The 14368-nt window shown below is 53.4% G+C and overlaps 2 protein-coding genes and 1 long non-coding RNA gene across 5 annotated transcripts in view; 1 reads left to right on the top strand and 2 right to left on the bottom strand.

Annotated features, from left to right (window-relative positions):
* The window catches only part of Csk (C-terminal Src kinase), a 25157-nt gene extending 15461 nt beyond the window's left edge, over nt 1-9696 (bottom strand). Inside the window, exon 1 of one of the 2 annotated variants that reach the window (XM_052188228.1) lies at nt 9572-9696. The gene's annotated coding sequence lies outside the window, so the exon portion shown is untranslated. Of the gene's footprint in view, nt 1-2891; nt 2991-9571 lie in introns of those variants that run through there. The other variant, XM_052188227.1, reaches the window with a different exon arrangement.
* On the bottom strand, nt 2888-6266 carry LOC127689721 (translation initiation factor IF-2-like). The gene is made up of 3 exons (XM_052189350.1): nt 6215-6266; nt 6059-6148; nt 2888-3609 (listed from the first exon to the last, which is right to left on the bottom strand). Exons 1-3 carry the CDS (start codon nt 6264-6266, stop codon nt 2888-2890), a joined length of 864 nt encoding a protein of 287 aa, XP_052045310.1.
* Nucleotides 9368-14368, top strand: LOC127689010 (uncharacterized). 2 transcript variants are annotated; one of them, XR_007978813.1, is made up of 2 exons: nt 9368-9559; nt 11151-14368. It is a non-coding gene; the product is annotated as an uncharacterized LOC127689010 (long non-coding RNA). The 2 variants fall into 2 exon arrangements; XR_007978812.1 differs by lacking the exon at nt 9368-9559 and adding an exon at nt 9760-10670.

Here is a 14368-nt window from a genome sequence, read left to right as displayed (position 1 = left end):
GGACAGAGCAGCCTAGAATACAGGACCAGAGGTTTTCAGAGGGCCTGGGACACTTTACCAAGATAGGTGACAGGTCAGCCATTCTAGAGCCCGTGGCTCAGGGATCTTTCTCGAATTCCAAGGCAGCCTCACCAGCCACCGACCCATGCTCTCCAGTCTTAGTAGGCTACTTAGCTCAGCGTCCTCTGAGGTATTCGGGTCACCCGTCCCTGTTAGCTATGCTAACAGTGTATGGCTGGGCCTGGAACCCCCACATACTTAGCTGCTAACTGCCTGCTCTCTGCTAGCTTCGTGTAGGGTGTGTAGTAACAGCCCCCAACATCGACAATGGAAGCACGGCACACTCGGGAGGGAAGAGCATTTGGTGACGAAGCCGTAGAAGAGCTCCTGGAAATACCCAGAAGCGTTGTAGAGGCAGTTACCATGACAGGTAGCTCTAGAAATGCCCAGGGACACAGCAGTAAGTGGAAAGAGTCTGGTGCACACACGTCTATGCTAACAGCAGCAACGGAAGGAAACCAGGAAAATAGGGCTCTAACACGCTGACAGTCCCTGCCTGGCAACTCCTGGGCACGCTTGTTTTGTCTTCTAAAATTTCTAGGGTTTGTTTTCTTTCTTTCTTTCTTGTTTTTTAAAGATGGAATCTCAGTCTGGAGCCCATGCTAGCCCTGAACTTGGAATCCCTGCTGCCTCGGCCTCCCTAGTGCTAGGACTACAGGGCGTGCCAGCACACATGGCCCTCACTGCTTTCTAAAGAATAAAATCAACGCACAGTTTTCATGTGAAATCGGGCTGACTTTCCTCTGTCCCACCTGCCCTTCTGCTCTGGCCCAGTCACTCGGGACTTCTCTGCTACAGAGCATCCATGCCCGTCTGGGACACTCTGTCAGACATGAGACGGTATCTCTCTACTCCCAGACTCTTTGATGGCTACATGTCAAATTCTTCCAAAGATGGGCCTGGGTGGTCCTAGCATTCCAGCGGGATCCAGGATGATGGCAGAGGCTGAGTCCCACTCGGGACCTCTGGCTTCCATTCTGACCTGTGCTAGCATGAAGGAAGCTGGAGTCTGCCTTCCCCAGCACTTGCTGCGGGCCTCTCCATGTGGACTGCCCTCTGAAGCAGGGCCCTATAGTGGGAAAGGCATCTGCCTTCCTGGCCTTCTCCTTGTTGCTATCCCAACACAGAAAGGCTAACCCCTTCTGATAGGGGAAAATTAGTTCGCCAAACAAACTCACAGTCTCAAACATGTGCTGGCCTACATGAAGCTGCTTTTTAAAAGGCCTCTGGACCCTGGCCACACCCTTGCAGCTCAGTTGGTAAGAAGCACCCAGCCATGTCAGGCCTAGCCACAACCAGAGGCTGGACAGAAGTTCAGTTCCGGCATGAGGTGATGTGAGTACAACACCACCCCACCCCCCACCCCCAGTGCATCTTAGGGCAATGGGAAAAACCTCAACCAAGGGCATGGGCCTGAGCAGGACAAAACAGCCTGTGGCTCACGGGGGGGGGGGGGGGGGGGGGGGGCCTAGGCAGTGCTCAGCATCCTGAAGGGATCTGAGCCTCCAGTCTGATCCTGTTGTGGCCATTACCAAGACACTATGACATCTAGGGTACAAGGAGACAGAACCAAGCCCCAAGTGTCCACATAACCCTGATCCTTTCGGGCCAAGGCTGTCTCCCACTCTGCCTGTGCTGACCCCATTCAGGTTCTGATTGAGCCATCTGGGAAGTGTGGGAAAGGCAGGGTGAGGACCAACCAGGCCGTTTCAAAGCTCCCAGAACCAGGTTTGTACACACCGCACCACACCACACCACACCACACCACACCACACCACACAGATGGTCCAGACGATTAGGACCCAGTCCTGGGCACCAAGGGGAAGTCTTCTAAGCAATACATGATGTCGCAGTCCCTAAGAAGACAGCACTAAGGCCGGAAGCCCTTTCCCTCTTCTCTAGCCCTCTGCAGGGGAACACGTGCTCGCTCACCCCACAAGGTCCCTCTTGGGTCAGCCTGGAGACTGCCAGTGTCCCTGGTAGTTAGTGGGTCTGGTTCCCCTCCACCTACAGACATCTATCAGTGCAGAAGTGGGAATGAAAGGCAGCTAGCCTCCCTCCACCAGAGGCCTGGAATATGACCTGCCCCTTGGGCCTTAGTTCTCTGCTGTACAAAATGATCAAAAAAGCTCCTACTTAAGCTCCAAAGATCCAGTGACTGGACACACCCCTTCCAAATAACTGGTCTTGGTCCTGAGAAGCCTGGGAAAATGGACCGATGAGGTGCTGGGGGGAGGGGGTACAGTACTAATGCCCAGTGTCACCTCTACGCAGACTGGAAGCCCTGCCCAGTTTCTCCACCCAAGGGTCAGAGGTCCCCTGCTTTAAGCCTGGTCCTCTGGCAGGCCAAGGGTGACGGGCTTAGTTCAAGGACCCGGGCTTCTATCAGGGATAAAGGGAGGTGGCATGGCCCTGGGCTGCCTGGAGCCCGTGGAACCTCAGTGCACGACTGAAGAGTTCAGAACCAAGCAAGCCAGGGTACCTTCGGGGAAGCCCTGAACAGAAAAGGGCAAACTCCCGGGAGTCCGGCCCATACTGCTTCTCTTCCTCTGGGGTCCAGCCACTTCCCACTCTGCTCTCCACACGGGAGTTGGGGCGTGGGAAGGTAGGACTCTGCTGACCTAAGCCAAGTTTCTTGCGGTGCAGGGTAGTACCTCCCTCGTGGCTCCTTCCCCGTAGTGTTCTGACAGTGATTCCCGGGAGAATTCGAACCCGTTTGGGGGGGATGGGTGTGGGCGCGGCGGCGGTGGCTATAGAGGCGGGACGAGCGTCCTCCTCCCTTCTAGGGGGCATTAGGACACCCACCTCCTTCGGGGCTGCCCAGCACTCACCTCTCTGGGGGCACTGCGGTCCAGGCCTCCTCACCGCGGGCGGCATCAGTGGCCTGCAGGACGGTCCATGCGGCCAAGGGGGAGGGGAGGGGCGCGAGGGTCCCCAGGGGGTGCGGTACAAAGAGGTGTATGGATGCGAAAAGAGAGGGAGGAAGGCCGGCCAGACAGGCAGGGGGACTGCCGCGCAGCCCCAGGCGGGGAGGGAAGAAAGGCGGGGGAAGGGGGCGGGAGGGAGTCCGGGGGGAGGAAACAATGTAGCCGGCGCGGCCCCGGCAGAGTTCCGCTTCCGAACGCAGCCACGGAGGTTCGGTTTGGGGACGTCGCGCCGGCCGCCGGGGGCCGCCCCGGGCGTTCGATCGCGGCCGGCGGGGCTTGCCCGAGCCCCACACCCCGGAGGCTGGGCGGCCAGAGGCTGGCCAGGCGGGAGGGACGGCTGGCCCGGGGACGGCCCCGACGGCGGCGCGGCCGGGGTTGGCCCTGCTCGAACCCCACCCCGGTGGGACCCCCCGGGGCAGGGCGCGGGGTGGCGCGGGAGCGCAAGGAAGGCAGCAGGCTCGGCGGCGGCGGCCAACCTCAGTTCGCCCGGGCTCCGATGGGAGGAAGCTTGCAGGCCTGGTGAGAGGAAGCGCGGCCCGGATCCTCCGCCCGCTGCGGCGCGCCTGCGCGAGGGGGCCTGCCCGGCGCGCAGCGGGGCGTGGGTCGGCGCCCTCTGCTGGACCTTGGAGGAACTGCGGGGGGTGTGTCCGCGCCTACGCCCTGCCCCCACTTGCTGGCCTTCGCGAAGGCTCCCGAAGGTCCTTTCAGAGGGCCACCAGCATGCTAGAGCCAACTTCTCAGCCTTCTCTAGCCTTTCTAGAGTGGAGGTTAGGCCTAGACTCTTCTGTGACAGTAAGCGTGCATTTACACAGTCCCTGCTCCGCAGTCCACCACCTTCTACTTCTCCTGCTCCTCCTCCTCCTCTTTCTTCTCTTTTTCCTTCTCCTCCTCCTTTGTAGTTTTTTGTTTGTTTTCTTTTGTTTTTCTGAGACAGGGCCTCACTATGTAGCTCTGAATCTCACTCTGTAGACCAGGCTGGAACTTGCTCTGTAGACCAGGCTGGCCTTGAACTCATAGAGATCTGCCTGCCTCTTCCTCCTAAGGGCTAGGATTAAGGGTGTGCATCACCAACTGGAGTCCACTTCCTAAAACCTCTATTTCTGCCAAGTTCTCATTAGGGGTTTGTGCAAAAATACTGTCACAAAGAACAAATTGATAAACAAAGAGGAAGAAAAGATACGAGGTCCACAGGAAACAGGAAAGACAGGAACATGGGTTGATTTCCTAGAGCAGTGAGCTCTCACTTACTGTGTGTAGGGAAAACAGTAAGAAATGGGATCCTGTAAGCTACAGGGCCAAAGAACCACAGAACCTCCTGGAACCCTCCTGGACTTTATTTTCAGCTTAGAAGCAATAAGGAAGTTGTCATTGGCTGTGTAACGTTGGACAAGTTACCTAATCTCTGTCTGTCCTACTGCATTGTGGTTTGGTAAAACGAGCAAAAGTAATACCACCAACTTTGTACGGTTTTGTGGAGAGGAAATGAGTTAATAGGTCTGAAGTGCTGCCTGTGCAGTGGCACGTGGTGAGCCCTCACTTAAATATGGGCTGTTATTATACACCATTGTTAATGAGGAGTCAGGATCCTCCCTGAGCAATTTGCTCTTAGCTACCGGAGCAGGCAGAGCTTGGGCATGAGAGGGCCACAGGATAGAGGCACAGTGATTAGAGAGAGGCCAGAAAGTCCATGGGAGGCACTAGGTGCAGGGCCACCTTCTAAAGACCAGGACAGAAAGAAGTGACTAGTACAAGAGCAGGGAATGGGGATGGGGGAGGGGAGGGGGATCTTCAGATGGGGGAAGAGACGCTGCAAAGATGTAGGATAAAATGTAAAGTAGTAATAACTGAGGGGCAGGAAGGGAAGAAAAGGGTTCTGTGAGAGACAAAGTTGCAGACTGCAACTAACTTAAAATGTTAGGAGCAGGCACTGGATGTGCTCAACCCCCACCCCTAGAGTTCAGGTTGGTCCTCTGACCCAGCATTCCTAGTACCAGTTTGCTTACATGGAACCGGTTCTTTAGGGATGCCTTTGGTGGAAGCATCTAGTAGATCTCAGAGTTAGGTGTGACATAGAGGGGGAAAAAAAAACCCAACCCAGATATTTGGGGATCGAATCTCAAGGTTAAATCTCAAGAGCTGTGTGGCTTTGAGCTAGTTACCTAAGGTCTCTGAGCTGTTTCCTCTTCTGTGAGATCAGGCCGAGAGCATGCCTCTTTCATGAGAGATGGTGCAGATTCAGCAAGATAACAGGCCTGGCGTGATGGTGTGTGTGTGTGTGTGTGTGTGTATCAGACTTCACTTTCTTTCCTTTGAGGTCAAGATGGAATGATAATATGGCCCCCATTGGAGGGTGCTGCAGCTACTGCTGCTCAGCCTGAAGGAAAGGGCTTTAGTGCCTGCAAAGCCTTCTGGGAGGGAGAGACTGACATCTCCTCCACTCTGTCTGAGAAAAGGGGGCTAGGTGGGGGGAGGCTGGAGGGACTCAGGGAGCAGATGGCCGAGTAAATATCTAAAGTTGTGCTGCAGTTTTACCACCAATACATCTTCTGTTTCCCACAAACACTATTCCCCTTAGTGTGCTGGGGCCCAGAATGTGAACTTTGGAATCAAATAAACCTGTATTTGAATTCTGGCTCCACCTCTTCTCAGCAAAGTGAGAGTGAGAGAGAGAGAGAGAGAGAGAGAGAGAGAGAGAATAACCTTTCTGAATTCCAGGCAATGGGAATTAAAGCCTGAATTGGGTCTTGTCAGGATGAGCTAACGTTCATCATTCACGAACTCATTCCCTCTCAAAAAATGTGGAACCCTGCTGAGACCAGCATGCCGGAGATGAGTCGAGGGAGGGACGGAGGAGAACACCACGGTTCTTGTCCAAAACAGAACAGAGAAAACCAGTCTGACCAGCCACGGCTTATGAAGGCTGTGAACACCCAGTGGACGGAACCAAACAGTCCACTTCTGGCCTCGTGGAAGGTCATTCAAGAATGTAGCTTTGACAGAGAAACCCTGTCTAAGCTGAGCCTGAGTTGCCTGTAATATATGAATATGTCGGGACAGCATTTGAGACTTACGCTCCGAGGCTGGGCTCCTGGTCCTTGGTAGTGGGGCTAACCCCAGGGGGTTGTAGGATGGCCAAGGACTCACACTGAGGTGCTCAGTGGCTCAAGAACAGTCAGAAGGCCAAGACGGTGAGCTAGAAGGAGGAGGAAGGGGGAGTGGAAACCGGCCCAGCGACACCTTCAGGTTTTGGATTACACTGCATAAGTAATCCAGAGCCATTGAGCAATTTAAGCAGGGGCCTGAATTAGGGCGAGTGGAGTGGAGCAGTAGCTGCTCGCTGATGGCTCAGCAGCAAAGAAACACGTACTCCCGAGCCCCAAACCATGAATTTGAATCCTGGACCCCATGAAAGAAGGAGAGAACAGACTCCTTTGACCTCCGCAAGCACACCATAGCATGGGTGAACCCCTACACACACACACCACACACACACATGCACGCACACACACACACTTTTTAAAAGTCCAGTAAAGGGAGGAGCATCATTAATTAAGGTTCAGGATGTACCTTAGTTGACAGAGTGATAGATAGCTTGGCACTCAGGAAACCCTGATCCCCCATCTTCAGACAGCATAAGGCAGACACGGTGATCTATACCTGGTGTCCCAGAATCAGGATGTTCAGGCGGAAGGATAAGAAATTCAAGCCTATCCTTGACTATGTAGAAACTCTGTGGCCGGTTTAGGCTCCATGAGACCCTATCTCAGAATCAAACCAAACCCTAAGCCCAGCAAAGACGCATAGTGTGGTCCACACGGAGAGGAGGCCGTGGGTCCTCCAGAAGCAATGGGTTTGCAGAGGAGTAGACAAGCAGTGTCTGGGGTCAGCGTTCCCTGAGGGGAGCACGCAAGTAGCTAGGCCTCGTGATCCTCCGGTGTCACCCAGCTCCTTAGAGATGGCGGGGTTCTCCTGAGGGAAGACTCAGCAAGTGGGGGCTGGGGGGCAGAGACAGAGATGAGAAAACACGGAAGAATGCAACTTCGGTTGAGCCAAGTCTGAGTTGCCTCTAATATCAAGTCAGCTGTCAGATTTGTGTGCTCAGGCAGGGCCACCCATTCTTTGGTGGTGGGGCTGCTTCAAGAGAGTGGAGAGAAGAGGAAGGCTAGAGAGGGGTTGGGTGAGGGGAAGGCAGGGGCAGGGCGATGGAGCTGAAGGCTTCTGGCAGCATTTGGGTAAAGGGACCAGATGGCCCAGCTGCATGTGGAGCCAGGTGGGGGGTCCAGAGCTCACGCACTTTTGACTGGAGTCTGTTCCCATGGTTCCCTGGCTGGGAAGGGCCTCTGCCCCTCCCCCGACTTTTATGTTCAGAAATGATAGTTTAGAGAAGCTAGTGTGAAGTAGCTTGAAACTCAGTCACTCTGGGTGTCCCCTAGGGCAGAAAACAGGAAGCCAAGATTAAAGACAGATTTCCAGCAAAGTCTCTTACTTCCGGCAGGGCAGGTGCCCCTGCACAGCAAGAGGCGAGGCGGCTGGGCTATGAGCAGACTGCAGAGCAGAGGGGCTGGGCTGGCCTCCCTTAGGCCCCGGCCTCAGCTGCGGCTGCCTCCTTTGCAGCTTTGTTCCTTGGCCTTCACCCGTCAGCTCAGCTCATCGGCAGGATCTGTGGCCATCAGCCTCCTGCCCAGCCTCATGAGGATGAGGACAGGGCACAGGACACAGCAGTGGAGCTCCTGGGAGGTAGAGGGACTAAGAGGAAGGACACAGGCCAGGGTCACTCAGTCTTGCTGTGAACCCTACCTCCCTGCTCTGGCTAAAGGGCAGGCAGAAGTGGTGGGACAAAAGTAGACAGACAGAAAGCCCAGGCCAGGGCTCCAGGCCCCAAGTCTGGAGGAAAGGGCAGAATCCAGGAGAAGGCCAAGTGGCCTCGGTGTCTTGCTTCTGTCCTGTTGATACCTGGGAAAGTACATTTCCTGGGAACTCGCAAGTAAGGGGCTGCACTGTTCACTCAGAAGCCAGAAGCCAGGCTTCCAGACTCCAGGTGACACCACACACACACACACACACACACACACACACACACTGTGCTGCAGAGTGCCCCAGCTCCTACTTTCCAATACCGCCACTGGGAGGAAGGGCTTGCGCCTGAATCCCAGAGGTCACACTGTCAGCCTCCCTCTAGAGACTGGGTGAGTTCGTCATGAGTAGCAAGGGCCCAGGAGGAGACCCAGGTTCTGGGGATGGACCTTACTTTTGACTTTGAATTAATCTTTCTACTGTGGGTCTCGGTTTCCCCACTTACGGATCTAAGGATTAGATTTGGTGGTCCGCAGTTACAGCTCCTCATGCACAAGGGAAGGCTGCCAGTTACCTGCAGCCTCTCTCCCCTGGAGACCAAGGGACCGCTCACTTTATTTATTCTGTACTCACTCCTATCTGTCAGATGACTTGTCATTGATGAGGATGATGGTGATGGGTAATATTTGTCTATGTATTTTTGAGACAGGCTTTTATGCCTGTCAGATTGGCCTTCAACACTCTATGTTACTGGGAGTGGCCTTGAATTTCTGATCCTCCTGCCCCTCCCTCCCAAGGGCCTGGATTACAGGGATGGGTCACTGTGCCCAGTGTATGTGGTCTGGGGATCACAACCAGGGTTTCCTGCACGTGAGACAAACATGTGCCAACTGAGTCACGGCCCCAGTCCAGCACTCCGGTTTTTACAGCTAAATCTCCTGATGCAGTCTTATTTATTACTAGTCCCATTTTGCAGAAAAGGAAACTGACGAGAGATGAACTCAGCTGGTCATCAGATCTCTGGTACAGAGGAAGGACCCAGGATGACGTTCTCGAAGTTCTGTTTTAACAGCTTCCTAGTTACACTGCCGGTTGTTTCCCCTGCCTGGCTGTGTGACCTTTCAATTTAAGTTTCTGCAAAATAGGGGATGGAACCCAGGCACTTTTGCATGCTGGTCATGTGCTCTGCATCTGAGCCCTACCCCTACCCTAGGCCAATGCCACGCCTTAGAAAAAATTATTACATTTATTCATTTATTTTTAGAGGTGAGAGGAGAGGCATTTGGGTGAATAGCTTTTGAGAGTTGGTTCACTCCTTGTGCCATGTGGGTTCCAGGGATAGAATCCAAGTAACGAGGCTGGGCTGCAAGCACCTCTGCCCTCTGAGCCCTTTTGGTGGCCCAACAGTGAGCCTTCCTCAGCCTTGGAGACCTATGTCTAAAGAGTGAGAGGGGTGCTCTGAGAGGAGTGTGGCTCTCACTGGCAGATGAATTCATTCTCTCTCTCTCTCTCTCTCTCTCTCTCTCTCTCTCTCTCTCTCTCTCTCTCTCCTGGAACAGCTTTGTAGTCCGGCTCTCCCCTGCAGTCCTCTCTGGGCTCTGCTGGCCTCTGCAGGGTGGGGCCAGGGCTTTTGTTGTTGGGCCCACAGTGGGGTGGCGTAATAGCTGAGGAGCTGAGAAAGCCTCATTCATCCAGCCTCCAAATTCCCAGGCTGCTAGTGCTCTCCACAGCCCTGGGCAGAGCTGGAGCACCCGGCTGGCTCTCACCCCCACTTACAGGTCGGTACTCACCTCTCCATGCTGTCCCGAAGCCCCAGCTTCTGGGTGTCTGGTTTTTAAATGATGGACTCACCGCACCCAGAAATCCCCAGGCTCTGCCTGTTGATTAGAAGAAGCCTCTTAGCTGCTTGCAGATCTAGCTTGCTGGGGGGTGAGGGTGGGGGGTAAGCAGAGGTCCTGGGGGCTCCACTGCGGGAAGGCCTTGGCTCTGTGACAGGGTGGGCAGGGTGCGTGAGGGCGGGGCTTGCTTCCAGCTCAGCTTTTGTAAATCACATGCAAATCCTTCTGCCCAGAAGGTGTACCTGCTAGACCCCACGTGACAGCACCTGTCCCTGGTCTGGCCTACAGTGGGGTGGAGCTGTAAAGGGGGGGGGAACCCCACAAGTGTAGGACTGTGGATGCCTCCTGGGAGTGGAAGTTGAGGCCTGGAGGGACCTTCACAGGCTCCAGAAGGGCTGGAAGGAAGGGCCTTTGCCTTCTATCTTTAAGCCGCTTAGGGATTCCTCCTGACCTCTGACTCCATAGGCAGGTGGCATGAGGGCCCAGGTGCTACACACCTGAGCATTAGTGAGCAAACTCCTTGAGTTCTCTGGCTGTCATTCCACCATAGGTCTCAGGGCCCCCGATCCAAGGAGGAGTTCCAGGAAGTTTTGTCACTCTTCCAGGGCCCCCAACCCTAACTACCCTCTTCCCTCCAGGAGCTTCCTTCTGGCATGTGGAGAACTTGGGGGGAGTGGTGGGGGTTGGGGGTCCCCAGTCAATTCTCTCTTTGGTCTAGGTCAGAGTCCTGCCTCTCAGGTCCCAGAAACTGTCCACCCTAAGGCCATATTTGCCTCCCCAAGCCTGTAGTCTTTGGCAGCCCTGAGTGCTGAGCTCTCAGAAGCTAGGAGTTTGTCATCTCCATTCTGCCTGTGAGGCCAGTTAGCAATGAGGGGCACCCTCAGAGAGAAGGCAAACTTGCCTGTCAGGAACAAGGACTGTCCTGTTCCCATCTTCCTCGGCCCCCCGGGGGGCAGGGGGGACCTTTGGGACAGGGTCTTCACCTGGGTCAGAGTGAAGGACTGAAGGAGAAATGGATGTCCCGTGGCTGAGACACAGCCTGGAGCAGCGGGTCAGTTCCTGGTGTTGTTTGCTTTGAGGCAGCTAGAATGGGGGTGCGGGAGGAAGGGGCTCAGGGCCTGGAGATTATTGTCCCGGGCAGCTGAAGGAGGGGGCAGGGGCCACATCCTGCTCAGACCACACTGGAGGCCTCTTCTTCTTTGGCACCTGTCACCTTCCCAGCGTGGCTCTGGCTGCTGCTGATTCCTTGAGGAGCAGTGCATTTATTTAATTCTTGCTGATGTCAGCAGAGGTCATTTTCTGTTGGTTGGGACTTAGATCCTGACTGCTACCCCAGGGCAGCCGGCTCCATGGACTAGGACTGCAGGAGATTCGGTCTCTGTAACGGGCTCCATTCTCTCTTTCTCTTTCTGTTCCTGGTACCCGGGATGGAGCCCGGGCCCTCACATATAACAAGCAAGTGCTCCACCATTTAGCTATAGTACCAGCCTTTTTTGAAATTTTAGTTTATTATTTTATTGTACGTGTACAGGCATTTTCCCTGCGTGTCTGTCTGTCCACCACCTGCATGCTCAGTGCCCTTGGAGGCCAGAAGAGGACATCGTACCTCTGAGATCTAGAGTTTTGGATGGTCATAAGCTGCCAAGTAGGTGCTGGGAATTGAACCCAGGTCTTCTGGAAGAGAGAATGGTATCCTTACAGTGACCAGTATACTTCCCACTGAGCCATCTCTCAAGCCCCTGGATTTTCAATTTGAAAGTCTCACACTAAGCTTCCCAGGGTGGCTTTGAACTCATTCTGTAGCCCAGGCAAGCCTTGAGCTCTCAGTTCTGCTTCAGATGCCTGAGTAACTGGGCGCTGAACCACACACCCCTAGGCCTTCCTTGGATTTGTTGTTGTGCCGAGACGAGGTCTCTCTAGCTCTCCCTACCTGTCTAACTTTCTCTGTAGATCAGGCTGCTCTTGAATTCATGGAGATCCACCTGCCTCTGCTTCCCAAATGCTGGAACCAGAGGCAGGTGCCGACTCACTCATCTCTGTCATAAATTATTATTATTTATTTTTAAATACATGCTTGTAACCCAGCACCAAGGAGGCAGAAGAAGGAAGAGCAGGATTCAGTTATTCTCAGCTACGTATAGTAAGTATGAAGCCAGCCTGAGCTACAAGACTGTCACAACAAATGAACAAACCAAAAGCAAAGCAAGTAATTATTGTACCAGCACAATTAATGATAATATTATTAATGTTTTGAGACACTTTGATCTGACTCTGGAGCTCCAGACAGCAGAGTTTGCCCTGGCTAGCAAACTTGTGGCAATCCTCCTGCCTCACCCTCTCAACTGATGGGATTACACTTCAAGGGGAGACGATCATAGCCGGGGAAGATAAATGCCATTGTTATGCTGCCCTTACTTTCCTCATGATTTCTCTTAGAATTGTGTTTGCCTCCGATAATGCCTGCCACTGGTTTCATCAGATCAGAGAGGCAGCAGCGCCCTCTGGTGTCCAAAGCTCAGACCCACAAAGGGGAGAACAAGAGAAGAGGCCCCGAGGAAGGGCAGAGTCATATGACTCTGCCCTAGAGTGCCAGACCAAACGCTGGGATAGTATGCCAGACATTGCAGTCCCGTTCTGGGAAGCTAGGCTGTTAGGAGCCTATGGAGATGCTGTCGCAGATTAGACTAAAATCAGGATCTGTATTGGCCAGAGCCAGCCCGGACAGAGGAGATAAAGTTGTTTCCAAAATCTTTTCCAGAAAGTTCTGAAGCACTAATCATCCTTCCACAGGATGGAGGGAATAATCCTTTCCATAAACCATGGTGGAGGACTCTGTCTGGCTTTAGAAAGGCATTTTGGAAGGATGTTTTCCATCCAAAGGGGGGTCCCCCTTCCTGGAGGGGGACAGCCAGGTCAGCACAAGGGTAGCAAGACATCTTGGGTTCCCTTCCTTGGGCTGCTTCTGTTCCTAAGGCAACTGCCATACTGGCCCCTGGCACCAGCACTGCTGGAAACTCCAGGATTTTTCTGACTGAGGACAGGTGGGAAGGGCACTTTGTTGAGCACTTACTACGTGCTGGATAGTTTTTAAATTATCATTTGATCATAATTCTAGATCATCTAGATGTCTTTGGATGTTGAGGTTGATGGACAGAATTGCTCAAACCTGTGCTTCCTCCAGCCCCACAATAGGCCTCTGACAGAGCTGTGGAAGCCAGAGCCCCCACTAGCTTGGTTTGGTTGGCAGAGAGAAACCATGAGCAGGAGATGGTGGCCTCCTGTCTGCCCACCCCACCCCCATTTATCACATGGTAGCCATTCGAGCTCACAGCCTGTTGGAAATTGGGAGGGAGTCTCTGGTTCCTGAGGTCTCAGGCCCTCGGGTAGGAAACAGAGAAGGGTCAGGAAGGTGGGTAGCAAGGAGACTTTAGAGTCCTCTCTGAACTTGCTTTGTAAGATGTGGTTTGACACGGGCCCTTTGAGAGGCAGCTCAGGGCACTGGTGCTAGGCTGGGGCATCATGCACTGTGAGGCAATTCTCCACCAGCAGCAAGAGCTGCCAACAAAACTAGGGTCAGCTTGTGGGTGTGAGAAACAAGAGATGCCGGCGGTTGGGGGGGGGTTGTTGAGGACTCCACTTCAATTCCTAGCACTCGAGCAGGAGACTCACAGGCGTCTGCTGCTTCCTGGGCCTTCTACGCTTCTGGCCTCCATGGAGGGCACTGCACTTGAGTGTATAAACCTGTAGATACACTCACATACATGTAATTAAAAATAAGGTAAATCTTGAAAAAAAAGTAAAAATCTACCTCTTTCCTCAAGGGAGATAAGAAATCATTTATTCCAGCCTGGGAACAGAGACTTAGGCTCCCCCAAGTTCCATGTTCCATTGTGGCAGGAAGTCTCGTGAAGTTTTAAATGTAGAACTAAGAAAGTCATAAGTCAACACTTTTCACATCATTGGAGAGTGCATAAGATAGGTGGTGGACTGGAGAGATGACTCAGTGGGTAAGAGCACTGACTGCTCTTCCAGATTACTTGAGTTCAATACCCAGCAACCACATGGTGGCTCACAACCTTCTATAATGGGATCTGATGCCCTCTTCTGGTGTGTCTGAAGAGAGCAATGGTGTACTCATATACATAAAATAAATAAATACATCTTTTTAAAAAAGGTAGGTGGTTACAGCAAATTGGGGACACCTTTGCTACAAGCTTCAGATGCTGTCTGATGGCATTCTTAGTGTTTGGATTGGGGGAAGGTAGGGAGGGGTCTGCTCACCATTCCAAAAGGACTTAGATAATAGTTATGTCAGGGCACACACACGTGGGGGTGGGCAGTAAATGGCTATTCAACTGAAAGGCTCCAGAAGGCCGAGATGAAGTGTACTTACGCTTTGGGCACGCAACAATCCAGCCTTTTATTTCCAAACGTTTACATCCTAATCAACTTGCTGTTGTAGCTGCAGCTTCTTTCCGAGGACTTGTTCACAGTGCCAACTCTGAAAATGACCAGAAGTGCCACTGTAGCACAAGCCCTTGCACTCTGCACCTCAGCCTACCTTCTTGGTGAGCTAGAGCAGAGCATGTGAGGATTCAGTGGGCACAAGCACCCGGAGCGACCAGCAGAGGGCAGGCACCTGCACAGAGGATTCGGCAGCCGCTCAAGGGGAATCAAGAGGCAGCTAGACTCTGGGTATCTTCAAGATTTTGGAATTTAATCCCCCTGAATAAACTCTCTATGAAAGGC

Source organism: Apodemus sylvaticus, chromosome 7 (genome assembly GCF_947179515.1).
Source record: "Apodemus sylvaticus chromosome 7, mApoSyl1.1, whole genome shotgun sequence".
In the NCBI taxonomy this organism is placed as follows: Eukaryota; Metazoa; Chordata; class Mammalia; order Rodentia; family Muridae; genus Apodemus; species Apodemus sylvaticus.
The sequence above is the reverse complement of the archived record's forward strand: the minus strand, read 5'-3'. Positions and strand labels throughout refer to the sequence as shown.